Source organism: Peromyscus eremicus, chromosome 8a, assembly GCF_949786415.1.
Source record: "Peromyscus eremicus chromosome 8a, PerEre_H2_v1, whole genome shotgun sequence".
Taxonomy (NCBI): Eukaryota; Metazoa; Chordata; class Mammalia; order Rodentia; family Cricetidae; genus Peromyscus; species Peromyscus eremicus.
Window position 1 is genome coordinate 84,331,366 of NC_081423.1, and position 27,881 is coordinate 84,359,246.

At 51.3% G+C, this 27,881-nt stretch overlaps 1 protein-coding gene across 2 annotated transcripts; it reads right to left on the bottom strand.

The window, feature by feature from the left end:
- Positions 1 to 617: 617 nt before the first annotated feature.
- Mpp3 (MAGUK p55 scaffold protein 3) lies at positions 618 to 27,718 on the bottom strand. 2 transcript variants are annotated; one of them, XM_059271863.1, is made up of 19 exons: positions 27,632 to 27,718; positions 26,478 to 26,599; positions 26,121 to 26,239; positions 25,820 to 25,897; positions 24,458 to 24,538; positions 24,069 to 24,206; positions 21,849 to 21,930; positions 19,536 to 19,621; positions 17,561 to 17,635; positions 14,273 to 14,469; positions 11,085 to 11,149; positions 9,561 to 9,581; positions 9,008 to 9,049; positions 7,848 to 8,012; positions 7,671 to 7,751; positions 5,917 to 6,010; positions 5,644 to 5,752; positions 3,123 to 3,245; positions 618 to 1,043 (listed from the first exon to the last, which is right to left on the bottom strand). In XM_059271863.1, the coding sequence occupies exons 2-19, from the start codon at positions 26,500 to 26,502 to the stop codon at positions 867 to 869; spliced, it is 1,758 nt and encodes a 585-aa protein (XP_059127846.1). In that variant the 5' UTR covers positions 26,503 to 26,599; positions 27,632 to 27,718; the 3' UTR covers positions 618 to 866. The 2 variants fall into 2 exon arrangements, with proteins under 2 accessions (XP_059127846.1, XP_059127845.1); XM_059271862.1 differs by lacking the exons at positions 9,561 to 9,581; positions 25,820 to 25,897; positions 26,121 to 26,239; positions 26,478 to 26,599; positions 27,632 to 27,718 and adding an exon at positions 9,856 to 9,957 and having other exon boundaries at positions 24,458 to 24,553.
- Between the last annotated feature and the right edge of the window lie 163 nt (positions 27,719 to 27,881).

The window sequence follows — 27,881 nt, forward strand, 5'->3', positions numbered from 1 at the left end:
TACTCTGAGTCTATATACTTTTGACAGGACTCATTTATTGTGGCTTAGACACAGCTTTGACAGGTTGGGGGGGGGGTCATCTGATTCCCCACAATCTAGCACAACAGGAGTCCAAATCTGAAAATGGAGTCAGCCTAGAACCAAGGCATAATGACGGACAACTGATACTATAGGACAAACACAGCAAGGACTCACTTTCAGGGGCATGGGGGTATTCAGAAAGGGGACAGGCAGCCTGACATTCCTCAAGAGTCCCCGAAGGCACTGCTGCATTGTAGAATAGTCTAGTGAGCCATGCGGACTGTTGAGTGTGCCTCTGTCTTGCAGGAAAAACATCATGTATGTGCACTATGTGAAAAGTCGGGGAATCAATTTCCCTACCACCCGGCAAGCACAAACAAAAAAAACATTTTTTTAAAGTAATATTTCAGTGCTGCAAGACAGGTCTTCATTTGCACAGAAGATCCCCTCGGGGAGAACAATTTCCAACAAAGCTGGACCAGTGAAGTGTCACATTTATAAAGCTGAAACATCACTGTAAATCACTCTATAAATTCACCACCACCACCCCCAAAGACAGTGGCTTCATAGCTTTGGTACAAAGAATCAAGGCCAACTTGCCTGCGAGACTTTAATGAACATGTTGTTCTGTGAACCACCCCCTTTCAACTCAGCCCACGAAGAGGTGCAGTGCAAAAAGAGAGACAAAAATCCAACACCAAACAAGGCTTCCCACTAATACTCAGTGACGAGAGTTTGTGGGAAATCCTGCCCCTCTCTGTACTCGAGATTCCTTGACAATACATGAGGGAGGCTGGACAATGTGGTCTTCGAGGTCCCTCCAGACTGGATGCTACAGGATGAAGTTACCTCACCCAGCCGATGGGTACCCAGTAAGTGTCCTTGCTCAGCTTCTCTATGACAGCTCTGAGCTGGCTGCAGATGCTCTGCAGGTCCTCCCTCACAAGCACAGTGTCTATCAGGTGCCCATAGTGCTGATCGATGAAGGTGGCAGAGGCGGCCATCTCTTGCTGCTGTTCATCCTGCAAGGAAAGAGACAGTATGGAGTCTGGAGGAACACTCCCCTGTCAGAACCTGCATTTATTTAATGTGCCAAATGGATGCCTGTGTCCTATAGATAACCTTAACCGTGAGCATGAGAGTAGCGTGTAGTAGAAGCATATCACATAGAAGGAAATCAATGGGCAGCAGACACAATCATTCACTTACAAAATATCCCGAGGACCTCTGAACTGAGAACCATTGTTTCGGGGTGCCTTGTTATATCTGTGTATAAATGTCAGCATCATATTCCTGACTGACCCAAAAATGTTTCCAAAGAGGTGTGAAGCTGGCTGTGGCAGTGCACACCAGTAATCCCAGCACTTAGGAGGCTAAGGCAAGAGGATCATAGGTTCCAATCCAGGCAGGGCTACAAAGCAAGACCCTGTATCCAAAAAATAGAGGTCTGTTGACTAGTGGCAGACCACTTGCCTAATGTATGTGAGGCCTGGGGATCAATCCTAAACATCACACACACAAAAAAGGGGGGCTGAAAAGATGGCTCATTAAGTAGAGTGTCTGCCACGCAAGGATGAGGACCCAAGTTCAGATCCCACACACCCGTGTAGAAGCTGGGTGGGTGCGCGTCTACAACCCCAACACCAGACAGAGCAGGGTCAGGCAGAGACAGGTAAATCCCAGGGGCTTGCTGGCCAGCCCAGACTAGCCAAAATGGCAAGCCCCAGTTTCAGAGAGACCCTGCCTCAAAAATAGGATGGAGAAGGGAGAGAGGAAGACAGCTGACCTTAGCCTCTGGCCTCAACACCCCGCCCCCCACATACACTTATAAGCATCCTCTGTGTTGACTTTTTCATTCATAAGGAGCCATTGATTCTTTGTTTTACACCAGGGCTGAGTTAGCAGGCTAGAGAAGGAAGAATGACTTAAGAGAGCCTTGGGACAACTCTGCTCAAATTCCCCATTTCCTAGGGCACCTCATTGCCTTTCCAAGCCTAGCACTAAGATCTGCACAAAACTCTGCCTTACCCAGCCTGGTGGTGCTTCATGCAGAGTCCCTAGGATTTGGAATTTCAATCGTGTAGCACAGACAACGAGCCTGCTTCATGGAGAAAGGGGCAGGTCTACTCGAGAAAACACAACATCGAATCTGTCGCTGGCTTCACCTACGTCCCTTTCTGTCCCTCTGCAGTCCTCTGTTGCCTTCTCTGCTTCTAGGGACCTGTTTTCACACTGACATATGGGAGGGTGGAATCCTAGCCTCCTCCATGGAGACCTACTTCCAAAATTCTTTCTGCCACTTTTCTGTGGGCATCAGTAATTTCCGGGATGAGTGACGAAGGCCCAGACTTTTTTTTTTTTTTATTTAAATGCTGGAAACCTAAGAATATACTGAGCTCATTTCTTCTTCTATCTGTCAAGCGGGAAAAACCCAGGTTCCTCAGGGAGGTGCTTTACAATCTCTCTTCCAGGGCTACTTGCACACTCAGAAGCCCTCTGAAGTGTCTCCACACAGCTCCTGGGCCTTCAGTCCCGTTTTGTCCACTGTTACAAGCAAGAGTGTGCACGTGTGCGCAAACACACACACACACACACACACACACACACACACACACGCAGAACAAAACAAATAAAAACCAAGGTGGTAACTCCTGAAGAAAGACACCTAAAGCTGACCTCTGACCTCCATACTTACACTTGTGTACATGCACACACACACATCCTGCACATATGACCTGCACATACACACTCCATACACACATGCAACACTTGGGTTTGACTCAGAAATTCAACAGCCGAGTGTAGTCCGTTGCACTCACATAGGGCCCCTGACAGCTCTCAGTTCCCTTTTAGGGGAGGATGTTGACATGAGGTTATAGAGGGTGGTGAGTCCAGGCAAAGACACCCTGCCTGGATTAGAAGGCATGGTCCCCACCCACCTGGAACCTTCTGGCTATGTGATCATCTTGTCTTAGTCTTATAAAAGGGAAAGATAGCCTTATGCAGAAGGTATGCCCTCTGTCCCTCTTCCTCGGAGAATCCATAGTCAGCTAGGTGTACCCTTTCAAAGGAGAAACGGTCAAGATCAACCTGAAACTTACAAGCGGAGCTGCTGTGTCCTCAGAGTCTGGGGACACAGGCGGCGTCTTCCTTTTCTCCTGAATTGCAGGCTTCACAAATATAATATAGGGTTTGAACTCAGGGGTCCTCAGGTGTCTTAGTGCCTAAAACAAAAGTCCCAGAAAATTATACGCTTTTTTTGCAACACATTCATTCCAAAAGCTCAGTCCTCCTAGGCTTCTGTCCTCAACGGCAATGGTCCTAGTGGTCAGTACTGAGACGATGGACTTCTACCAGGCAGACTAGCCACATTCTCTCATCCTTCACTTTGACACTGAACTCCTCTGGGCCAGACAGTTTGTTTGAGGAGAGTGGAGACATCCAGACCTCAGCTCAGTCTCTCTTAGCTGAGACACTCCAAGTCAATTAACCTCCTTGGGCTCTTTTGTATCTGCCCATAGCTGAGCCAAGGGCACGAGGCGCAGTGTGCTACATTTTAGTCATCCACCATCAATCTGCCTACGCTGTGTGTGACTGGGCCATTCCACAGACCCCCTTCTGATATTCAAAGAAGCAAAGGTTTGCAAGGTAAATGAAGGGATGACCTATGGAGTCACTTGAAACAAGCACAGATTTTTGCTTTCCCACATCACACTGCTAACAGAGTGTGCCTCCTGCACAGGGTAAAGGCCTCTATCTGTAAACACTGGTGTTGAATTTCTATGCCCTATCTGCATACACACAAAAATCAATAAAATCTTGTTTTAAAAAATATTTGAGAGCCTGGGTGTGGTGGTGCACACACTCGGGAGGCAAAGACAGGAGGATCTCTGTGAGTTCTGGACCAGCTTCGTCTATAAAGCCATGATAGCCAGGGCTGTACACAGTTTCTCTGTGGACAGAGAAACCCTGTCTTGGGGGAAAAAAAAATGAAAATCTTGGAGGAGCTGGAGAGATAACTCAGCCCTCAAAAGCACTGGCTGGCCTGCTCTTCCAGAGGACCCAATTTCGATTTCCCAGCACCCACATGGTGGCTCACATTTTTAACTCCAGTTCCAAGGGATCCAATGCTGTCTTCTGGCCTCCTCAGGCACTGTATACAAGTAGTGCCCAGACATTCAGGCAGGCAAAACACTCATCCACATAAAAATAAAATAAGGGTTTCAAACAAATCTTCGACATTTGTATTTTGATAGTTTTAAAAAGATTTATTTTATTTTTATGTGGATGAATGTTTTGCCTGTGTGTGCCTGGTGCCCTCGGAGGCCCAAAGATGGGGTTGGATCCCCTAGAAGTGGAGTTACAGTTTGTGAGCTACCATGTAGTGCTAAGAAGTGAACCCAGGTCCTTTGTAAAAGCACACCCACTCACACCTGCATATGAGAGCAGGTGCCTGAGGAGGCCCAAGGAGGGCGATGGACCCCCTGGAGCTGCAATTACAGGCAGCTATGAGCTACCCCGAATGAAAACTGGGAACTGAGCTCCAGCCTTCTGCAAAAGCAGTATGTGCTCTTAGCTGCTGAGCCATCTCTCCAGTCTCCAGACATGAAGTTCAACTCACAGGGAGCACAAATAAGCGAGGTGTTCCCTTCCAGGCAAAATGTGCTTTTAGAAATGTGTTTCAAGCCGACTCAGGTAAAATAAAGCTCACAGTTTATACCATAACATAAACACTGTTCCTGTAGTAGGAAAAAAAATCCTTATGCTGAGTTCAAAGCGAGGGAGTTTTTCTGAAAGACAAGGTCAAGATGGTCAGATGCCTGCGGAGCCTGCCGATCTCCAGCTGTGGGGAACTGGGACAGGCTTCGAAGCTCTGCACAGGTCAGGCTGTTCCCCAACTCTTCCCCGGGACCTCTCCTTCACTACATATAATTGTCCCAGTAGAGGCAGGAAACTGGCAAGGAAGGAGAACAACAGTGTGGCCTGTGAACACACACTAATAATTTTCTGTCCTGGAACAATTGGCCAAATAGAGCCAGGGACTTTTTAAACCATTGCATATATGTGTGTGCCTGCGTGTGGGTGTGTGCACACGCGAGTGCAATGCCAGCAGAGTCCAGAGAGGGTGTCAGATCCCCCTGGAACTGGAGTTGCAGGTGGTAAGCCACTTGACACAGGTACTAGGAACTGAACTCAGGTCCTCTGGAAGATCATGGAGTACTCTGAGCTGCTAAGCTATCTCTATAACCTATCCCTATCCTTTTTTAGACAGTACTTACTGTGTAGCCCAGGCTGACCTCAAACTCACCATCATCTTGCCTCAGCCTCCCCAGTTCTGCTACTACAGGCATGTGCCACCATGCTCCATGTAGGATATCTGAATATCTGGGCTACTCAGAGGGCTGAGCTACCTCCAATTAATCCTGTACTTGAGAACAGCAGGGCCTGTTTGGGGCTCTATCAAGCTTTCATCCAATTCTCAAGGAGAGGATCAAGCATGCCTAACATCAGTGTTCTGAGCTAAAACTTCCTTAGACTGATCTCAAGCGTTCCGTAGATCGGATAACCACCCTGGGTTATAAGTTCCATAGACTCGCATGCCCAGATGGCCCAGGAACTCACTTCCGGTTCTACATCCACCAAGCAAACTTTGTTTTTGGCCATAACAGCCCGAATGGCCTCCAGGCTGGTCCCATAGAGATTCTCCTTATATTCACCATGTTCCAGGAACCTAAAACACCAACAAAGGGGAGAGACTTCAGTTTCTGTGCAGCCCCAACTTCACACACACACACACACACACACACACACACACACACACACACACACACACAAATGGGTGATCACGGAGACACACGGTTACCAGAGGGCCCACAGGCTCATGAAGCAACGCACTTGTTGTGATGTAAGTCAGCCTCGAACGCTTGCTTGGAGACGAAGTGATACTCCACCCCTTCTTTCTCATGGCTCTTCCGGGGCCTGGTGGTGTCTTTTAAAGAAAGAAGAATTGCTGGGCCAAGAAGATCAGCCAGCCTGTGTGCCTGCCCCAGAGCTCATCCCCGACCTCTGCACGAATCAGCCACTTGCATTCATCAAGGGTCCTCACATGGTCCAAGTCTTCAATACAGGCAAAAGAAGCCCCCCTCCGTTTAAAGACAGGGTCTCCTGTCTCCCAGGCTGACCTCGAACTCATGATGTAGCTGAGGATGACCTGAACTTCTGATCCTCCTGCCTCCACCTCCCGAGTGCTGAGGTCACAAATGTGCACCATCCCACATAGATGATGTGGTGTTGGGGACTAAACCCAGGGCTTCAGGGATGCTAGGCAAGCTCTCTACAACTGAGCCTCATCCTCAGACTCCAGGGAATACTATTTGGTAGCTGGGGAACTCAAGGTCCAGAGACAGTTAGCACCATGCCCCAAAACCTAGCCAGTCAGAGCCAGAGACAATCTCTTGGTTCTGTGCCAAGCACAGGCTTCTGCTGCCCTGCTGGGCTCTGTTCTTGATGCTGGGGCTTTTAAATACCCTCTGAAAAGCATCTTGTTGGACTTTTGGTTTAGATTTTCTCATCTGAGAGCCAAGGTCACAAATACATTTGACCCTGCTTTAAGCTCTGTGTGTGTGTGTGTGTGTGTGTGTGTGTGTGTGTGTGTGTGTAAAAGTCCTGACATTCTGCTTCACCCACCTGAGACCTAAAAGCTGGGACCTCCAAAAGCTCTCAGAACTGCACTTCCAGCATGGCCTCCACAGCCCCACCACCTCCCCTAAGTCTCTTCCATTTCCGACAATGCTCTCTAGAAGATGATCCTGACCGGCATGGGCTGGGCTGTTGGCCTGGCGACCAGGAAGAGCAATGCTATCTAAGAAAGTCTCTGTAGCTGTCCTTCCCCAGAATATTTTGGAAAAGATCATTCTTGGCCCACAACATTCCCTCTCCGTGGCCACCAGACATCCACACTGCATTCCTTCAGGGCCAGACAGACAGAGAATGAGGAAAGGCGTATAGGGAGACAGGACATGAGGAGCATGGTAAGTGGCCATGTTGCCATCCACTTAGGAATGACCTAGGATCATCTGCCTGGGCTCCAAGCCTAGCTCCACCCCCTTTCCCGCGTGTGATGCTGGGCTAGTTACTTAACCTCTCTGAGCCTTGACACCTTCCTCCTCAGTGTGGTATTATAGTACCTCTCCTCTGAAGTTCCGATAGGGGGCAGCCAAGTTTCCACATGTAAGGGCTCTCATTCTCTTCTCCTCCTCTAGAACCAGGACCCACACCTACTGAGTCTTGGCAGCCACTGCCTTGGGGATTAGAACCACTGACAATACCCAGGAGTGTGTCATAGCCAAGCTAGCCTCTAGCCACGGCAATACCTCCCCACTCAGCAGAGTACTTGGCAGTATCTCCCACCTCGCCAGCTCTGTGGTTTCATGACCAGTGTGCTCTGGACTCACTTCCCTCCTAGCCAGACACAAGGCAGGAGGTGCTCCAGCTGTCTCAGAGGGTCTCAGTGGACTCTCACACCCAAAACACCAAAAAGGTCAAGATGAGCATGAAGAATCCAGTCCCTGGAAAGCACGTGTGGGCGAGCATGCGCGCTTGCTTGCACACACTTGCACACACACACACACACACTCAAGCCCTCTTACGTGGAACAGCAACACCAAAGTGCTGGGGATCCTCAGCCACCACCCTTTGCTTCAGCTCATGGAGTTGGGCTCCCAGAGATCCTGGAACAAAGGGGAGGTTGACTCAGTCCCTAAGGAACTCCTTCCCCACCACTCCTGAGGAAGCCAGCCTAACTAGAAACTCAGGATGTCACCTACCAATCAGAACCACCAGGCGGGGCCACTCCCCAGGCTGCTGTTGGTACCTGGCCACCTCCTCGTAGGTCAGCAGCTCCTGAGACTCTGCTCCTGAGGGCACCTTTGCCTCCTGTGAGCCACCCAGCCTCTCCCTGCAGCCTAGCCGGAAGCTTCTCCGAAGACCAGCTGGGGGAGGAGCAAAAGGACAAGGTGACATTGGTTCTGGGATTCCCCAGTAAAGGCCTTCTCCAGGAGCCAGGCATGGAGGTAGGGCTGGGTGCCTGGCTGCCCAGCCTCCTGCCCTGGAGGGTCAGCACAGGAAGCACGCTAATATGAAGAAAGGGTGGGCCCCACACCCAGAGACTGGGGCTGGAGGTCACTGTTTTCCTTGACATGTGACTGACCTTAGTTAATAAGTCTCTTCATCTCTCTGAGCCTCAATTTCCTTATCTGTAAAATGGGAACTCGGATGTACAGAGGCGGTGGATGGTTCTAGATTAGATCCCAGACCGGGGGAAATGAAGGACATTATTGGGACAGCGGGTGACATTTTAATAACTGCACATAAGACAATAGAATTGTACGCAGAGGAAGTGTCCAAGGTTTGATCGCTATCCTGAAGTCTTGTTACAGGATGTCCTTGTCCTTGGGAAACACAGACTGAGGTGCTCAGGGAGTAAAGGGACAGGATGTGTACATTAACTCTCACGTGACAGGCAGCAGAAAAGGAAATAAGAAAGACACTGGAGAGTTAAAAAAAATCCCCAGGTCTGGTGTGGAGCGCCCAGGAGTTCTCTGTCTAATTCCGTGAGTTTGTAATCACATCTCAATAAACACTGCGAGACATTTGCCTGTCTTCTGTGACCTTTGAAGGGGAACCACTGGGAAAACAAAAATCCCATGGCTGTGTGTGGAGGTGCGGTTCACACTGATACACTCCGATTACAACGAGGATGACAGTATCAGTGTCAATACGGGGCTCTGTGTCTCTCTCCAGCCCCGCGGGGGCAGGCCCTGGGTCTGAGTGGGCACCGCCTCCTACAGGCTGACTGTTGGCAATGAGATGCAGGCCCCCCAGCCTCAGCAGCCCTTGACAGGTTGCCGGGGCTTGGATCTCAGGCTCTGGAGCCTAGGCCTGTGCATGAGCTTGGAGGGATGCCAGGGGACAGCCTGCTACTCACCCACATAGTGCCCTTTGAGGTACCCTTCACAGTCACAGGTCTCTGGAAACCAAGCAGAGAGAGAGAGAGGCGAGTCACGCTGGACACATCCTCAAGCCCACAGGGACCCAGCCCCTAGGTAGCCAGGCAGAGCCCTCTGGGACGGTGATCCGGGGAAGCTCTAGAGAAGTCTATCTCTTGGTGGCCCTGGGACCAGCTCTTCTGTGTCGCTCTGTTTTCCATGCATAATAGGCCCCAATAACCTTTCCAGCCAGGAAGCCCCCTCCCAGTCTTTGTGAGTTCCAGATGGGACACAGGAATAATAAGATGGGAGGCCTCACCCCCCCATGCCCCTGCCTTCCTGTCTCCTGACTCTTACCTAGCACTGGGGTCACAGCATCATCCTTTAATGCCAGACACATGGGGAGGGGTCCTAAGGCTTTGAAGCCCATTCCCACCCCACACATCCGGGCACAGGTTCCCAGGTGCAGGGAGGAAAACCAGCCCCTTCGGCCCCAGAGGCTCCACAGCAAAGGGCCTCACTCGTGTGCACGGGGACAGACCCCAGGCCTACCTTTGTCACAAGGCTGATCATCTGCAGTTTGCATAAAAGACAGATGGGACAGCGTTAGAGCAGGGAGCCAGGAAGCCCTGCGGCTGAGAGGCAGCCACAGCCCCGGCAGCCTGAGGAGATCTCCATCTGCCCCGTGCCCTTGCTCCAACAGGCCTATGATCTGAGCGGTGGTGCGTTATTAAGCTCCAGCCCTGCCAATTAGTCTTCTTGTGTGTGGCTCATTAGCAGCCAGAGAAAGCTAGTGTGTGGCCAGTAGAAGTGGCCTTCTGGCTCATCTCCTCAGCAGCCTCCTCACCTGCCTGGAAACGTGACCGTTGGCAATGGCTGATGGAGTGACTCCTTCTGAGGTCCCACAGTGGGGAAAGGACCTGTTCCCCCCTTTTCTGGAATTTAAGACCTGCTAGGAAAATGCAGGTACCTGAACAGGACTCTCACTCAGTTAGACGCTACTAACAACAGAGGGTAGATTTGGGGAGTGCCCTTCTCTGTGAGGGATCTAATCTGAGACCTGCCCGAAAGACCTCTAAAACCCAACAGGAAACCTTACGAGCCTCCATGTTTCCACTTGGGGAGTGAGGTTGCTCTCCCACTCACTTCACAGGGCTTCTGTGGCCAAAGGAGAGGGAAAGGCTCAGCAGTAGAGCGCCTGCCTGATGTGCGAGGCCCTGGGACTGGTCCTGGCACTACCCAACAATAATTCTTAAAAAATTCCAAAATGCAAGGCGGTAGGCAAGTCTGTTTTCAGGGCAAGGTGCACAGAGAAGACTATCCAATAAATGCCGACCAACAAGCTAAGGCCGTCTCAGCCACAGAGAATTTGTTAACATGCTTCTACGGGACGCACTAGAATGCAATTTATGTCGATCTCAAATTCAAGTCTAATGAGCATCTTCTGCTTGATCTTCCCAATGCTATCACAGAGGTGCAAGGACACTTAGCAAGGGTGTCCAACCTCTCGGCTTCTCTGGGCCACACTGTCCTGGACCATACAGGGTTGTCCAATCCATGGCCCAGGGTTTGGGGAAGGGTACGTGCATTGGAGTGATGTTGAGACAAAATATTATCTGAAAGTTCACACTTGAGACCACACGATTGAGTTATAAAAAAAAAAAGTCACCAACCATCATAATAGTTTAAGCAATTTTACAATTGGGGTTCACTCATAGCTATCCTAGGGTGCATAAGGCCATGCATCGACACTCTGATTCCCATTCCATCAGCAAATGTTAATGTTCAAGATCAAAGTGTTCCTTGGGAAGCTAAAGAGAGCTTGGCACTCTCTTCCAAACAGAGACACCCACAGAGGCTTGCACACCATCTTGGACCGGTGTTTGCATGCTCCCAGTGGTACCCGTGGACTCCAATATAGAAGTTCCTCTCTAGGACAGCTGCCCTCCCTCCCCACACTTCTTCCCACCTTCTCCGTCCTCTGCAGGCTTAGACACGGCCTCAGATGCTCCTCCGTCTAACCCAGTGCCAGCTTCCTCAGCCCCTCCCGCACCCCACCTCCGTCAGTCCACTCACAGGGGGGCTTTTTGACGCTCTGGGGGCTTGGCAGGCTGCCAGTTGTTCTCCGATAGCTCAGCCGCCTGCAGAGACACAAGTGGACATCATCAGCGGGACCAGAGAACTAGCTGAAGAGAGCCTTCTAGAAACTTGGGGAAACCAAAGTCTGAATCCCACAGCTGGGCACACCTGGGCACGCCGAGGACCTCCTGCTTCACAGTGAGTCCTGGGTAGAGGAGGGGGCACTTTTACAGAGCTGACTAGTTTATAACGAGGGAAAAAACTGAGTCTCCTGGCCTGCAAAAGCCTTGTCCTTCCCAAGACAAGCCCCACGAAGGAATGCTGGCTGGTGCCCCCAGTCACCATTGCTGGTTAGGCTACCATGGCTGACTCCTGAGGCAGGGAGCTTCCTGCCTCTCCCCCTACCCTGCCTCCCCATCTCTGAGGAAAAATGGAACCGGCAGAAGTCTCAGGAAGGTTATAGGTCTGAAGTGACATTGATCTAACATCTTCCACATACACTATTGCAGGGTGTGGCCTTCCCCAGCAGTATCCAATACGGTTGTCAGACAGGCAGTCACCCAGGCCACCCTGGTGCCCCCATCACCCCAAGGCTCTTGCGTCATCTAGATTTCACATTTCAAATGGAGGCAAGAGTCTGGGGAGAAAGTTGGTAAAGTGCCAGCCACGCAAGCATAAGGAACCGAGTTTGATCCCCAGCACCTACCATTTAAAGAAACAAAACAACTCCTGGATGCTGTGATGCACATCTGTAATGCCAGCTCTGGGGAGGCAGAGACTGGGGATTGCTAAGGCTCACCGGCCATCAAGACTAGTCAAATCAGTGCGACAGGTTCAAGACCCTGTCTCAAAAACGTAAGTGGAGAGCAATTGAGGAAGACACTGGATACGACCCCCAGCCTCCATATATGCACACACAAGTGCACGGGTGCACGCATACACACGTGCAAAAAATAAATAAAAACAATAAAACAGAGGTAGGAGCTCTCTCCCACCTCTAAGACAGTGAGACCTGCAAACCCTTCTGTGTGCACGATCACTATAGCAACCTGTAACAGAGAAAAACTGTAGCCCACGTTAGGGGGCAGCCACAGGGCAGTCAAACAGTACTCAGGCATGACTCTTCCTCTGTGAAGCCTTCCCTGCATGCCCGGACAAGAGTGCATGCTCCTGGTACGAGATCACAAAGAAAACGTCCCTCACACCAGTCACCTTTACATAAAGCGTTTGCTGGAAGAAGACCTGTTTTGTCCTCTGCACTGTGAGCTCCTTCAGGGCAGAGCAAGGGTTCACAGCTGAGGTAAGATGCCTAACACAAGTGCCAGGTATGCAGGCTTGGACCTGTAATCCCAGCACTCAAGAGGCTGAGACAGTCCTGCCATGAGTTCAAGGTCAGCCTGTACCACACAGCAAGACCCAGCCTCAAAACAAAATACTAACAACAATAGCAACAATGATAATAAATTAATAAAAATGGCAAAGGGGCTGGAGAGATGGCTCAGTGGTTAAGAGCACTGGCTGCTCTTGCAGAGGACCCAGGTTGGATTCCCAGCACCCACATGGTGGCTCACAACCACCTGTGACCCCAGTTCTATAGGAGATCCAATGCCCTCTTCTGATGTCCACATCCCCAGGCACTCCATGCACATGGTGCGCATAACGTACACCCAGGCGCACACACACATGAAATCGTTTTTAAAAGACGTACAGCGCAAACCAAACCAATCCTAACAAATACAGCTCCAGATCAAGTATACATTCCTAATGAAATATCACATAACCATTAAGATTATATATGAGCAATATGTAAACACAGGAAATGCTAATGTCAAAATCTCAAGTTTAAAAAGAGGAAATTCTGTGTGCAACACACACACACACACACACACACACACACACCACACACCACACACCACACAGCACAGGTGGGAAACAGATTGTGCTCTTCGGACACAGCAGGACTCTGGGCAATTTTTAATTCCTAGTAGTCCCCTTCTGAACGTTTATCAATCCACTTTCTGTTAGTTCATATTATAAGGAATCTTTGGTCCCGTGTCCTTGAGCTCCACATCTGTAGAATCGACCAAATGCAGCTCGAAAATATTGGGTGGGGGAGAACACACCTGTGCCTCTCCTGGCTGTGAACTTATCTCTTCTCATTGTCCCCACACAACACAGCATGCCAAGCTGTCATACGGCACTCACCCTGAACAGCTGTCTTCCTTTATCACTGTGACAAGATGCCATGACCAAGGCGACATATAGAAGAAAGAGTTTAAATTGGGGCTCGCAGTCCCAGAGAGTTAGAGTCCATGACCACCACGGTGAGGAGCATGGCAGCAGGCAGGCACAGTGCCGGAACAGTGCTGAGAACTCTCATCTCAACCCACCAGCACAAGGCAGAGAAAACCAACCGGGCACGGTCTGGGCTTTGGAAACCTCACAGCCCACCCCAGTGACACACCTCCTCCAACAAGGCCTCATCTTCTAATCCTTCCCAGAGGGTTCCACCAACTGGGGACCAAGCATTTGAACACAAGAGCCTGTGGGGGCTGTTCTTATTCAAGCCACTACAATATGGCATCTAAAATCATCCAGAGGAGAATGATAGCACCAAGAGGATGTGGGGGGTGGAGGGTCATATGCAAACGCAACACCATTCTATGCAAGGCCCTTAAGCACCTATCGATTTTGGTATCCAGAAGGTTCTAGAAGCAATCCCAAAGTATACTAAGGGGCATCTGTATACATTAACTCAGCTCAAATCTCTAGCTGGTCCCGATATGAGGCCTGTAGGGAGGCTGAGGCAGAAGGACTGCAAGTCAAGGCTATCCTGGGCTAAAGAATGAGTTCAAGGCCAGCCTGAGCAACTTAATGAGGCCCTGTCTCAAAACAGAAAAGTGAAACAAAAGACCAGGACTGAGCTCAGGGGTAAAGCCAGGTCCTGGGTTTGATTCCCAATAGTGAAAAAGAAAAGAAAATGTCCACATATTTACTTAAATCTCAAATGGCCATCTCCACTGGCTATGGGGCCAGAACAGACACAACAGCAACTGCTATTTCCCACAGTGAGCTCCCCCACAACTGAAGTGACAGAGACGGGGGGTGGGGGATGGGGGTGGGAGGGAAGTGGGGTTCCGTGTACCCAGACCACCAGCCACACCACGGCAGAATCCCAAACCTACCTCTCCTGGAACTGCTTGGAGGGGATGAGGCCAGCTCGAAGGTTCGTGTCTCCCACTCTCTTGGCCTGCCACCAGGTGGGGTCGTCCTGGCTCACCACCTCCAGGACCTGCCTCCGCTGGAAGGGCAGGCCTGCCTCCTGGCAGGGGATGGCACGGTCCTCCCGAGGGTCATAGTGGAAGAGGGCACGCATGAACACCTGTAGGGCAAGGGATGCTATGAGGGGCCTTTCTATATAAGGGCCCAGGCCACATAATGACCGTGGTTATTCATAGTTAGAAAACACAACTGGCCCCGAGAGCAGAAAGCTAGTAAGAAACACCCTGCATTTGTTTCTTCGTGTTCTTCGTCCATTTGAGATACGTGAGTCGAGAAACCCGTAGGTAACTGGGAAAGGAGGGGCTGGGAAACGGCTCAGAGGTACAGTGTGCTGGTCTAGCATCTCTGAGACTCTGCTTCCATCCCCAGCAACACCAACACCAAAACAGAGTCAGAAAATGGGAGCCAGTGGGTAAAGGCGCTTCATATGCAAGCTTGACAACCTGGGTTCCATCCCCCAGTTTCCTCCATTGGAGAAAAGCAACCCCTATAAGAAAGTTGTCCTCTGGCCTCCATGTGTGCATTGTGGCACACACACACACACACACAGCCTTACTTAAAATGAAAATGCAAAAAGAAAAGAAAAGAAAATGTGCAGACAATCCCACGTTCTGGCTTTCTCTTTCCAACCACAATGTTTCCCTGACCCGCCATCCTTAGAGCCTCAGCCACACGAAGTAACAACTCACCCTGGAGACGAAAAGCAAACACATGCACATTTGTAACCATTGCAACTTTTACCACAACTGCTCCTGATGAAGTCAGGCGCCATCTGTGCAAGTGAGGACCCTGGAGGTCCTGGGAGGAAGGAGCCCAAACATCAGCAAAACCTACATGGCCGATCGACTTCATCCTCACTTCCCAAGTCTGTAACCGGCACCCAGTTTCAACAGCCCCACCATGCCTTGTCTGCCATGGAATTGACCAAGTCCCCTCTCTGGGGAAGGTGGGATAGGACACAGAACTGCCTCCCACCTCTTGGTTCACTTGTCTCACAATGCTGTGAATTCAAGTACTCTAGCTCTAGACTAAGTAGCCCCATTATTACAGCGGCACATGGAAAAGAAAGAGGTCAAGGGTCATCTTCAGATGCACCTGAGTGAGATTCCTCATGTGCCAAAAACAAAAGGTTCCAGTGGACAGCAGTAAGAACCTTCTGAGGTAGGGACGGACACCCTCACCCAAATACAGACACTACAGTGCCGTGAGTGGCTATCCAGGGGGATCAGTGGGTCACAGAGATTTAAGGGGACGGGGCTAAGGGACAGGGTGCCACGCTCTTTTCCTGTATCAGCCACACAGGATGCTATGGTCCCACACAGGGGTCAATATCATTTACGGTCTGGGATTGAACCCAAGGGTGCTAGGAAGAAACAGCCATGGGAAGGTTGTCCTTCACTGGCTGCAAAACAAGAGGCCGGTGAAGACATTGGCTACAAAACAAGAGGCCAGTGAAGACATTGGCTATTCCCAATCATCTGTCCTTCATCAATAAAGCATTGGCATCTCTGCTGAGCCAGAGGCTGTCCTGTGTGTTCTTTCATGCATTCAGCACAGGGTGGCGGGGCTGGGGTTGGCCCACTTCCTTCCACCCCCAGGAAAACTCATTTTGCTCCCCTTTCTGCCTTACATCCAAGAACTTCAAATTCATTATAACGTCAAATCGATACCCCCCTCTTCGATATCCTTTGCCATTCTCAATAATCTCCCACCTGGGCTTCTAAACAGCCTCACTCTGTGCCTCCCTGCCTCTGGCCTCCACCCACTCCCCTGTCCTCCAGGGCAGCAGTTCTCAGCCTGTGTGTCTCGACCCTGTGGGGGTTCCATATTGGAGAACTTGGGCTGCCCAGACAGCTTCTTAAAACGCCCTGGTGGTTGCAACGCCCTTGACCTTTCACCAAGGCAGGCGAGATGGCTCGGCAGGTGAAGGGACTTGCTGACAACCTGAGTTCTGTCCCCAAAACCCACATTGTAAAAGGAGCAAACTGACCCCTGCAAGTTCTCAGCTGATTTCCATGAGCGTGCTGTGACGCATTCGCCCCACACACCCAATAAACAGGCTTCTTACCACGATGGGGCTGTCTCTTGGGCTCTGGGCTGCTCTCCCACCCCCAGGGTTGTACATTTAGTGCCTGCTGGCTGACTTCAGGGTGCACCTGCACCCCTTTGCCTGAGGACTTACTTCCTGTGGCTGCGGAGTTTGCTGTCTCTAATCGAGCAGTCAGGAACTACAAAGAACAAAGCCCCAGTGCCTGGTAGGAGTTATGTACACATCTCTCCAGCTCTTGGCTGGGAAGAGCGACAGGCATGTTCTGATCCCAAAAGCCCTTCAGGATTAAGCTTCAGGCACCCTCAGCAGGTGGTGACTTCTGGGTAGCATGCTCTCTAGCAGGACTGCCTGCCCTTCCTTCCCCTTACCTCCCTACCCATGAAGCCTGAGGTCACTTCCCACCCAATAAGCTGTTTGCCTTCAAACCCTTAAGCCAAGGTCAGCTTACAGGATCACCTAAACCAGGCAAGAGTTGTGCAGAGCCCTTCACAGCTGAACCCACATCCCCAGCAATGCTCCTCCGACCCAACCCTCAAGCCCTACCACACTGCACTTTCTCCCAGATTCCCCCAAAAACGTGCTCCCTACCACGGGCCTCTAGGCTCTTGTCTAATAGATGCCTTGATCTGACCCTTCTCACTGAAATTCTAACCATCTTTACCTCCCTCTTAACCCCTGCACCCAATCCAAAACGCCTTCTGAGATGTCTCTCGCGCTACAGAGTCTTCCAGAAGCACTTAGCACACAGCACTTGTTCAACAGCCTCCTCTTCTACAGTAAAACCCCTCTGGCAGAGAGCCCAGCAGAGAGGTCAGGACCACAGGTAGGCCCAGCGGACAACCAAGCTAATGGCAGCTACTTCACTGGTCCAGAATCCAGTTCCTAAGCACCTTCTCTCCATGGCCCAGATTTTCTCCTTCAATTACAGTAAGCTTGTCTTTTGTTAGCACACCACGCAAAATCCTGTTTCCAAACAGCAGGGTACAGTGAGTCACTTAGGACTATTAAAGTCCTCGGCTGGAGAGAGGTTACTAGGGCCAGATGCACAAGCTATTCAGATGACTGTGTCCAAAGCCTGGCAAGGTTCAGAACACCCACCCTGCCCCAGTAGAGCAAGCCCCGGGAGCCCACTTCCCCATACCTTGCTCTCTTTGAAGCGGTCTTCCTCCTGGGTGGCAGGGATGATCTTGAGGGTGATGGATCCCTGGGACTGGGCCTGAAGGGAGGGGGAACAGAGGCCCATGGCTTTCTAGACCCGATGCTCAGTGAGTCTGTCTTACTTCCTAGCTGGGTGTTCAGAATGAAAGGCAAACTGACAGCTTCCACTCCCCTGCCCTGTGGAATTTGCTATTAAGAATCAAGTGCTTGCCTAGGACAGTTGATATTGACTGCCAGGGCTAGAACAAGTAAGGAAATAAATACAGTGCCTGTTCATGGGACAGAGAGACTGGAGGTTTTCATTAGAATTCAAGACAAGGCATGCATTGAATTCCAGCTCCCCAAAGCTCCAGGCCTCAGGGGTCCCAAGACCTCCCCTTCTTGATGTTCCCTGGGCTAGTTTAAATTTTATTTTTTATGTATATGAGTGTTTCGTCTGCATGTATGTCTATGTACCAATTGCATGTCTGATGCCTATGAGGCCAGAAGAGGGCATCAGATGCCCTGGTACTGGAGTTACAGATGATTGTCAGCCACCATGTGGGTGCTAGAATTGAACCTGGGTCCTCTGGAAGAGTAGCAAGTGCTCTTAACTGCTAAGCCATCTCTCCAGCCTCTCTTGGGCTATTTTAATAACCCACTTCCGTCAAATTATCCTGGGTCCTGTCTGATTAGTACTTCCGTCCTTGGTCCCTGAGCTCTGATCTTAGGCCACTCCCACCTTTCTATGAGGTTCCCTTCCCTTCAGAGACCCGCACCTCAGTGTCAAGACCCAGGAAGAAGAACAGGATGACCCCCCAAGTGAACAGAAGTTCACTCTAAGCATGAGGAGTTTGGTGTCCACACCAGGAGCCGATGATGCTCACACATAAACACCAAAGGGCCGGCTACATCTGTGTCATCCCCCACCCCATCCTCCCACCTCAAACGGGGGGGGGGGGGGCCTGAAGGACAGCCCTGTCTCTTTAGTGCTGATCTTATTTGTATCAGAAGTTAGCAAAGTCAGTGGAGGATACCCAAGAATGAACCAGTCTCAGCTGCGGAGGCGTTCTCCACAATCTCCATTTTGCCTCATCTGCCCCAGAACAGACTACGACATTGTTTCCATCCCCCGAATCTTCTCACTGTTATAAAGTACCTCACACCCTTCTTCCATGCTAATAATAACCAGGCACAAGCTGAAAAACCCTCTTGTTGTAGAATATTATTTTAAGATACGTTACATTTGTTTATGCTGTGGGACATTTGTTTAATGATGCAAAGATGTGTTGCATTCTTTTATGTTGCATTTGTTTAACTCTGTGAAGCTGTGTTACTTTGCCTGTCTAAAACACCTTATTGGTCTAATGAAAAGCTGAACGGCCAATAGCAAGGCAGGAGAAAGGATAGGTGGGGCAGGAAGGCAGAGAGAATAAATAGGAGGAGAAATCTGGGAAGAGAGGATCAAGGAGCGAGAAAAGAAGGGGCCAGCCATCCAGCCACACAGCCAGACATGGAATAAGAAGGAAAGAAAAGATATACAGAAACAAAGAAAGATAAAAGCCCAGAGGCAAAAAGTAGGATAAGTTAAGAAAAGCTAACTAGTAACAAGCCAAGCTAAGGCCGGGCATTTATAAGAAAGAATAAGACTCTGTGTGATTTATCTGGGAGCTGGGTGGCAGGCCCCCAAAAAGAGCAAAACAAACAACTACACCCTCTCTGTCCCTATGTTAGCACAAAGGAAAGTCAACTGGACTAGGATAAACCCCAGACTTGGAAGGTTCTCAGACAAAGGAGCTGGGGTGAAGAGGAAGGCCAGGCTGAAGAGAAGAGCTGAGAGAGGCAGGTGAGCTGCAAACCATTTTGTCTGCCCCATCCTCACACAAACAGGGAAGCAGAGACAAGGTCCGCCCTGGCTCTGGGAAGCCCCCATGCTGGGTCTCTGAAGACCTCCCTCCGTACAGGCATGCCACACAGACCAGAATCTGGCTGATCTCGTCTGGACGCTTGTGCAGGACGGCGATCCCGTTCACCTCTCGGAGCTCATCACCAACGTGGACCAGACCTAGGAGACACAGGGATGGAAGTTAGCCCAGCACTAAAATGGTGGCCCTGACGCTGGGCTTCGTGCCTTTGGACACCAGGGAAGCCACTGCAGGACAGATTCAGGTCTAAAGATGGGGAAGAGTGACACATACTTAACATCCAAGTCAAACCGTCCTCTGAGGAGGTTCCCATGGACAAGCTACATTTGAGAGCCAGACACACAGCAGTCTTGACAAAGCCACACTGCTAAGAAGTAACAGGGCTAGCACACACTCACAAGTGCTTCAGCATAGAAAGCTGCACTGAGGTGGTGGTGGTGCACGCCTTTAATTCCAGCACTTGGGAGGCATAGGCAAGAGGACCTCTGAGTTCGAGGCCAGCCTGGTCTACAGAGGGAGTTCCAAGACAGCCATGGCTACACACAGAGAAACCGTATCTCGAAAAACCAAAAAGGAAGGAAGGAAGGAAGGAAGGAAGGAAGGAAGGAAGGAAGGAAGGAAGGAAGGAAAGAAGCCAGCTGCATGTCTTCTGCCACACCTCTGCTTAGAGAGAGATAGACAGTGTCTAGGTATACAGATGTGTGGATATTTGTGTACACATGCATACAGAGTCCAGAGGACAACATTATCTCCCCTCAGGCACCACCCACCTTGTTCTTTGAGACAGAGGCTTTCCCTGGGACCTGGGATCCAATGCTTTCCTAGCACTGGGATTATAAGCGTATGAGGCCACATTCAAAGTTTTTACGTGGGTCCTGGGGATCAAACTCAGGGCTTCATGCTTGCGTGGTAAGCACTTTACCAACTGAGCCATCTCTCCAGCCACTATCTCTGCTTTCTTAAAGTATCATTAACTCTTTACTCTCCTGGACTGCAGACACACTCCAAGAATATCTTTCTTTCTTTCTTAAGTCTTAATGAAGAAACTTAAAGGCACCAGTACTTATCTAAGTATGTATGTATCTATGTATCTACCTACCTACCTATCATCTGTGTATCTACTTATCTATGTATCTGTCTATTTACCTATGTATCTATCTACCATCTATGTATCTACCATCTATCCATCTATCCATCTATCTATCTATCCATCTACCCACATATCTATCTCCCCATCTATCTATGTATCTACCTACCTATGATCGATCTATCTATCTATCTATCAATCAATTAATCTAATCTAATCTATCTATGTATCTATTTATCTGTGTATCTATCTATGTATCCATCCATCCATCCATCCATCTTGAGACTCAGGTGGTCTAGGCTGACCTCAAACTCACTCTGTAGCAGAGAATGACCTTGAACTTCTGATTCTCCTACCTCCACCTACTGAGTGCTAGGATTACAGGTACACCACCATGCCCGGTTTTATGCCCGGTTTTATGCAGTGCTGCAGATGGAACCCAAGGCTTCATTCATTCTGAACAAGCCTACTACCAAATTAGCAGTCCACTCAACCTAGCTTTATTTGTTTCCTTATTTACTTTGACAGGCTTTCGTTAGGTGGCCCAGGCTGGTCTTGATCTCTTGTATGCAAGGAATCGTCCCCTCAGAACCTCCCAAGCAGCTGAGACTTCAGGCACAAGTGCCACCACATGCAGCACGTATCCACCACTTCAATGACAATCGTCCTGACATGATTTGGCCTCTTTGTTGCTGAGTGGGCACTGGGCCAGCAGCGGCCGCCGCCGCCGCCGCTGCCACCATTAGGAGTGCAGATTTCTGAATCAGAGCCTATGTTACCAATATGCTCGGGGGCCTGTGTTCGGAAGTAAGGCCTAGGATTCTCCAGTCAGCTTTGCAGACCTGGAAGGTAACAACCCCCTACACAGAGAGGCCTGCCTACCAGATTTCCCACGCACCGATGGCTGTCAACCTGTTTTCCACCCAAACTAATCTGGGTCATGAACACATTCCTGTCCACAGCCGTTTCACAAGGTGATAGGGCTACTGGAGGTGGCCAGGATCATCCCCACCCCAGCTAGGAATCCCCAGTTAAGCCCATCTCCAAGCTTAAGTGTTATAATCTCTGCCTACACCAAATGCCTGAGCCATTTCCTGATCACCCGTGAGAACTCCAAGCCTATTAGGCTTCAATTAAATTCCTATTGACCTTGGGACCTTGAGAATTCCATCTACACTCCCCAAAGCGAAGCAAACCCCACAGAGGTTACCCTAGAGTGGAGACAGAGAGCCACCATCTCAGCCAGGCTAGCATCTCTTCACTCCACGGGCTCCACTCACCGCTCCGATCTGCCGCACCCCCTCGCATGATCCTGGCCACCACGACGGCCCCTGAGTGCTCATCTCTTCGGATAGTGGCACCCTGAGTGAGAGACAAGAACAGACAGGCTCCAGCAAGGCAGCCTCAACCGACACCGTTTCCTTCATCATCCCCCTCCCCGCACACCTCTGCCACCTTGGGAAGGTGGATCAGTGGGGACCTTCCCAACGCCGAGAACACCGTGAGACCAGGAAGAAAGAATGAGGAAAACACCACACTTTGCAGCTTACAAAGCACCATGATCCACTCTGCACAAGGGACTAGGCCTCTTGAGTTGGGTGTGGTGGCACATGCCTGCAATCCAAGCACTCAGGCGGTGCAGAATGGAGAATTAAGAGTTCAAGGTCATCCTCAGCTACATAAGGAGCTTGAAGCCAGCCTGAGCTATTTGAGACTCTGTCTCAAAAAGAAGAGTAATTAAACAGAGCCAGTGGGATGGCTCAGCTGGTAAAGGTATCTCCCACCATGCCTGACTTCAATCGCCAGGGCCCACGGAGCAGAAAGAGAACCAACTCCTACAAGTTGTCCCCTGATGTCAACACTTGTGCTGTGGCACCCCCACACACACACACACATACATGCATGCACAAAACAAATAAATGCAATTTAAAATGTTATATAAATAAATAAGACATGAAGGACTAGGTATCAGAGAAGCTAAGAATCTTCAAAGCCACCCTCACAGAAGAGGGGAGCTTTTGATGGTGCCAACCCCAGTGTTTCCTCTGTCTCAACACAGCCCTCATCCCTCACAAAGACATTTAATAGCGAGGACAGTATGTGCTAGCAGATTCTCAACCTGCCTCAAGCCAACCCCAGTGTTCCTGGGCCTTCTGTTGTTGCCAACAGGAACCAATTATGCCCCCGCCAGAGCATCAGGACCAGGATTTGGCCATACATAGAGATGGTTTCTGGGATAAAAAAAAAGGCACTAATGAGCTCCCAATTTCCTGTACCAGGTAAGTAGGCCCATGTCAGCACAGTGATGGGGGCAGGGCGGGGGAGCCGAGCCCAGACAACCAGCTCGGCCACTGACTAGAAATCATGTGGCCTCAGCAAGGAAGGCCCTGTGTTCTCTGAGTCTGCCGCCTCTAGGATGAGGGAGAGCATTTAACTCAAGGGTTGTCATAAGGGTCCCATAAGGAAACGCATGTGATATGTAAACAGTAAGGGTCCAATAAATGTTCATCGTTTGTTACTAACTATCCACGCAAACACTGCACGTTTCTTATTCCTGCATTTGTGTCGTCACGAGAAGCACAGAAAATGAATTCTGCTGACAACAGAGGCTGTCCACTACACCTCCCGAGGCCCACTGTCCCCCATCGCTGCCCATCCCATGTTCCTCTCTGAACCACCTCCACCCCCAGCACTGTGAGTGCCCCGGAGGGATCCCGGGAGGTGTGCCAGCTCCAGGGCACAGGTCCGAGGAAGCAGAGGCAACGGAGACCTCTTCATCTGTTGGGAGACATGGCTCACCCATCACAGGTCAGCTTGGGAAAACTGGAACCAGAGAATGTCACCTCTGGGGGTTCTCTGAGGCAAGTACTAAGCTCTCCGGGCACCCACCACTTCCTTCCATCTGATAAATAAACTCGCCTCTTTGCTCAGTCCTTCACTGCTGAAAGCAGGGCGGGGGTGGGGGTGGGGGTGAGGGTGAGGGAGGGGGCTAAAACAACACTCATCTGTCAGCTTCCAGGAGAGAATGGCTGCGCTCATACTACCTCGGTATTCAGAGCCGAGGCAGCAAACTCTGTCTATAAAGGATGGAATATATGTAACTAAGGCTTTGAGGGGAGGCTCAGGTCTCTGCTGTCATTACTCAACTTCTCATGACAAATGAATAAGCATGACCTTGCTTTTAAAAAAACAACAAAATTAAGCTGTAGGCTACATTCGGCCCTGGGACTGAGTCTGTTGACCTGTTTCTCAGCATGGTGACCACTGTCACCCTACACAGCCACGCAGGTTGAGGACTGCACAAAATGGCTTAGCCACAGTTGAGAGGAGCTAGCTGCATCCACCCAGGCAAAGGAGCGTCCTGCACCCAAAGGTGCTACAGAGAAGAGACATCCTGGCAAAGTGGCTGTCATTCACCGTGAATTCGGGAGGGTGCCTTCCTGGCTTTCCAGGTTGGGGGCGAGAGGCAGAGGAATGTGGGGGGAGAGGCCTGTACATACCAGGGGCTCTTTGTTCTTTACCAAGCGAACAATCTTCACCGATTCCTCCTCAAAATCCTCGTCGATATTATCGGGCAGAGGGGGCAGAACAGGATCAAAGTTCTTCTGGGCAACTGTGTCGTGTACCATGAGCACAGCCTGCCAGAGAGCCAGGGAAAGGGGCTGGTACTATGCCCTCACAGGGTTAGGGGGTCTTTGGCTGGGCAGGGGTAGAAAGGGGATCAAGATCATCTGCCTAAGAAATGCCGCCCCCCCCCCCCTCCTCAGGGCATCACTTAGGATCCTTCACACAGAAGCCTCCTCCTCTCCATCTCAGGACCCAGCACTCCCTCCACCCCCATCCCAGGAGACCCAGCTGCGTGGGTGTGCAGGGACTGCAGCGTGACTACCCTGAGGTGGGGGGTGGACAGCAGCTGCAGCAGCTCCCTCTCATCACTGTGCACAGAGGCGGCCTGCAGCTCCTCCATCACCTGTAAGAGAAGGAGACAGGAGGCTGGGGTGCCCCTGCGGGAGCCTGCTGGAATCCCCAAGGGAAAGCCCTCTTCCCTGGGCCCCAGACACAAGGATCCTCTCAGGAATGACTACATCACCCAGAAACATGTCAGACCTGCCACTCCAGGACTGGTGGAGGATCTGGGGAAAATCAAACCAGGGACCAGAAGCACTCACACATTAGTAGTAGGGTAAACCTACTGGACATTGTCGCTTTATATGGGTCTTCTCAACAAACCAGATGCCATGAGCACTTTAATTTTGCTATTTCAGGATGAGAATCTTGAGGCCCAGAGAGATGACAAATCTTGCCAAGGATCACAAAGCTCACAGTGGCAGAGCCAGGATTTAAACCCAGCCTCATCCAGCCGGACATCTGTACTCTTGACACTAGGCTATCCCATGGCCAAGGACACTGGGGCTGAGAGGTTGGGTGACTTGTGTAAGGCCACACAGCTAGCAGCAAAGCTGGCAATGCAGAGCCTGGGGATGTAACCCACTCCAAATGGTCACAATGGTAGAGGAGCAGATGCGTCTGTCACAGACCACACCATCCGCCACAGGGCCATCTTCTAGTCTGAGACTCTCTGGGAAACAGCCGAGCTAACTAGATGGATATTAGGTGACCTATACAGGAGTCAGTCTACGTCAACAACCCAGATAGCTAAACCAAAAACCCCAAGAACTCAGGTCCCTGAGGAGTCAAGATGCCACAGCTAGTCAGCAGGGACACACCGTAAGTCCCTTGAATTCAAGACTTCATGGCAGCCTCCCAAAGCCCAGACACAAGGCACCATCTGACCTACTAATATCACCAGGAACAGGTGGGGAGCTACTGACAGGATCCAAGGCTCTCATTTTACAGCTGAGGGAACAGGTTTGCTCCAGATCACACCGTCAGCAGGAATCATCTCCTGGCCCAGGCTAAGACCCTCCTTGATGCCAGAAGGCTCAGGGAGTACTTGAGCTACAGCTCAGCCATACAACACTTGCCTAGCTTGTACAAAGCTCTGGGTTTGATCCCTAGCACTACACACACACACAGACACACACACACACACACACACACACACACACACACACACACAGGATAAAGGAGGAGGAGAAGGGGGAAAAGGAAGTGACCCCTCCCTCTTCATCCTCAGGCTCCCAGCCTCTGATGTCCCCAGCTAAGCAGTGGTTACAAGGCGAGCAAGAGCATTTTCTGGGACTGGAGTGGTGCTCCACCTTGAATCAAAACATTAAAATCTGGGACTTACATCCTCAGCAAGGGCCATGGCACTGTGCAGGACTGGGGTCGGGCTCTGCCTCTCATAATAGCGGAGTTTCTCGTGAATCTACAAAGATACATGATTTCTGCTGCTTTACCTTGAACACCACACACCGCACCCAGGGTTGTGGTGACACCTAGGGCCACAAGCTGGGTCCCCTCCACAGCAGGGTATATGGAAAGCCCTGCCTAGTGAGTTAAAAGCCTTCATGGGGCAGGGAAGTGGCTGGGATGACACAGGGAAGAGCCTCCCTCGGGGATGGGGAGGGAGGCCGAGCGGGGGTTTTCACCTTCATCAAATAGCTGAGGCTCTTCTCACTGAAGACGTCCCTCAAGAAGCCCATCTCTTCCCTGTGGTTAGAGTCAGGCCTGAGCTGAGAGGTCAGAAGTGCCAGGGTCTCATGCAAACCTGAGGAAGAGCAAGACAAGCAAGGTCCAGAAACAGCGGGACTTCCTGTCCTTGAGAACTCTCTCAGGCATCCTCCACCGACAGCATTCTCCCTGCAGGCTTAGGTCTGCAGGGTGGGCACGCAGCAGCTTCCAGAGGCAACACCACAGCACTGGTCCTGTTTTTATGTTTTGTTTTGTCTTGTTTCCCCCCAATCCTGGAAGGCCTGGCAGGTGCAGCCCAGGTGGAGGACACTCACCCGAGTCTTCAGACAGCACAGGCATGCCTGTGCCTGGCAGGTCCCCAGCTGTCCCTGCAGTTTGTGGGGTGGGAAAGGAGTCACTCAGCAATGAACACACATCACCTGGATCTGCTTATGACCTATGTAAGGAGAGAAGAAATTGGTCACTTTTTTTCAGAGAGTGGGTAGGCAGAGAGCAAGATTTGTTGGGTACTCCCAATATGCCAAACATTATTATATTTTCTGACTATGCACAAAACCTTGAAGATAAACACCAATGCTCCCCACTTTACGGATGAAGAAACAGAGGCTGGGGGCCCTAAGTAACTTTTGAGCCCGAACAGGTACTCAGATCCCTTCTTCCAGACTGACCTTGGCAGTGCCAAGAGTCCCTGCCTTGTGCAGGGTGCTCTCGCCCACAGCTCTGCCCTCTCTATTACTACCTTCTAAGAGCGTTTGCTCAAGTCCCCGGCCGCAACAACCCTTCAGTAAGTACCTGGTTAAGGCCTACAAGAATCCCCATTCCCCAACCCACCTCCAGCCCCCAATCGAAAGGGAGCCTCCAGTCTCAAGGCAGAGAGAAGATGAAGTGAGAGTTTCTGCTATACCGGAAGCAAGTACCCTATCTCAAGAGGCCCACTCCCCAGGTGCTCTGCAGCACGTGGACCTCAAAAAAGTCCTCCTTCAGAGAGGGACAAGGACTCATGATTCATTCATTCGGCAGACGTGGAGCCAGCACGCTGCGCGGAGCACTAGTCACATCCAAAGCCAGAAGAATGGTACCCGGCCCCTGGCCCCCGCCCCCACGCCGGGCTCACCCCTCGGCAGCCTCCAGCTGCGCCCCCCGGACCCCCTCCCCCGACTCCAGAAGCTTTCGGAAAGAATCTGAGGGACAAACCTCAAGCGCGTCTAGCCTTGGGGGAAGAAACCCCCGCCCGGGCGGAGGGAAGGAGGGGGAGACTGGGTGGCTGTGTCAAGGGATGCGGAGCGGCGCGGGAAGGAGCCGGACGCACGGGATGCGCGAGCGCCGAGCGGCGAAGGGGACCGCGGGCCGGGAACTGAGCCCCCGCTGGGGAGGGTGGACCGCGAGGCTGTCGCACACGCGAGGGGCGGGTCCCCGGGCCCCCTCTCGCCATGCACGGGTGCCTTGTGTGCCGCGCGCCGCTTCTTACCTCGCCGCGCCGGGATCTAGGATCGGTGACCCGGAGCCGCGCGGGAGCCGCCAGCCTCGGCCGCCGCTGGCTCCGCCTCCGCCGGCCCCTCCCTGCCGCGGCGCGCGGGGTCGGGGCAGCGCGCGCGGGCGGGCGGAGGCGCGGCGCGGGCCCGGAGGGGCGGAGCGCGGCCCCGCGGCCCCCTAGCAGCCCCCGCCCAGCGCACAGCCTGCTCCCGGTGGACACCTGCTCCGCACCGCGAGAATCCGAT

Bases quoted from the DNA above. Each gene is read 5' to 3' on its own strand.
- Mpp3 (XM_059271863.1), bottom strand. From the start codon at position 26,502: ATGCCTGTGCTGTCTGAAGACTCGG. The intron at 25,898-26,120 runs GTGAAAACCCCC...GTATCTTTGTAG, and splicing joins GCCTCAGCTATTTGATGAAG to ATTCACGAGAAACTCCGCTA. The intron at 24,207-24,457 runs GTAGTCACGCTG...GCTCTCTGGCAG, and splicing joins TGTCCACCCCCCACCTCAGG to GCTGTGCTCATGGTACACGA.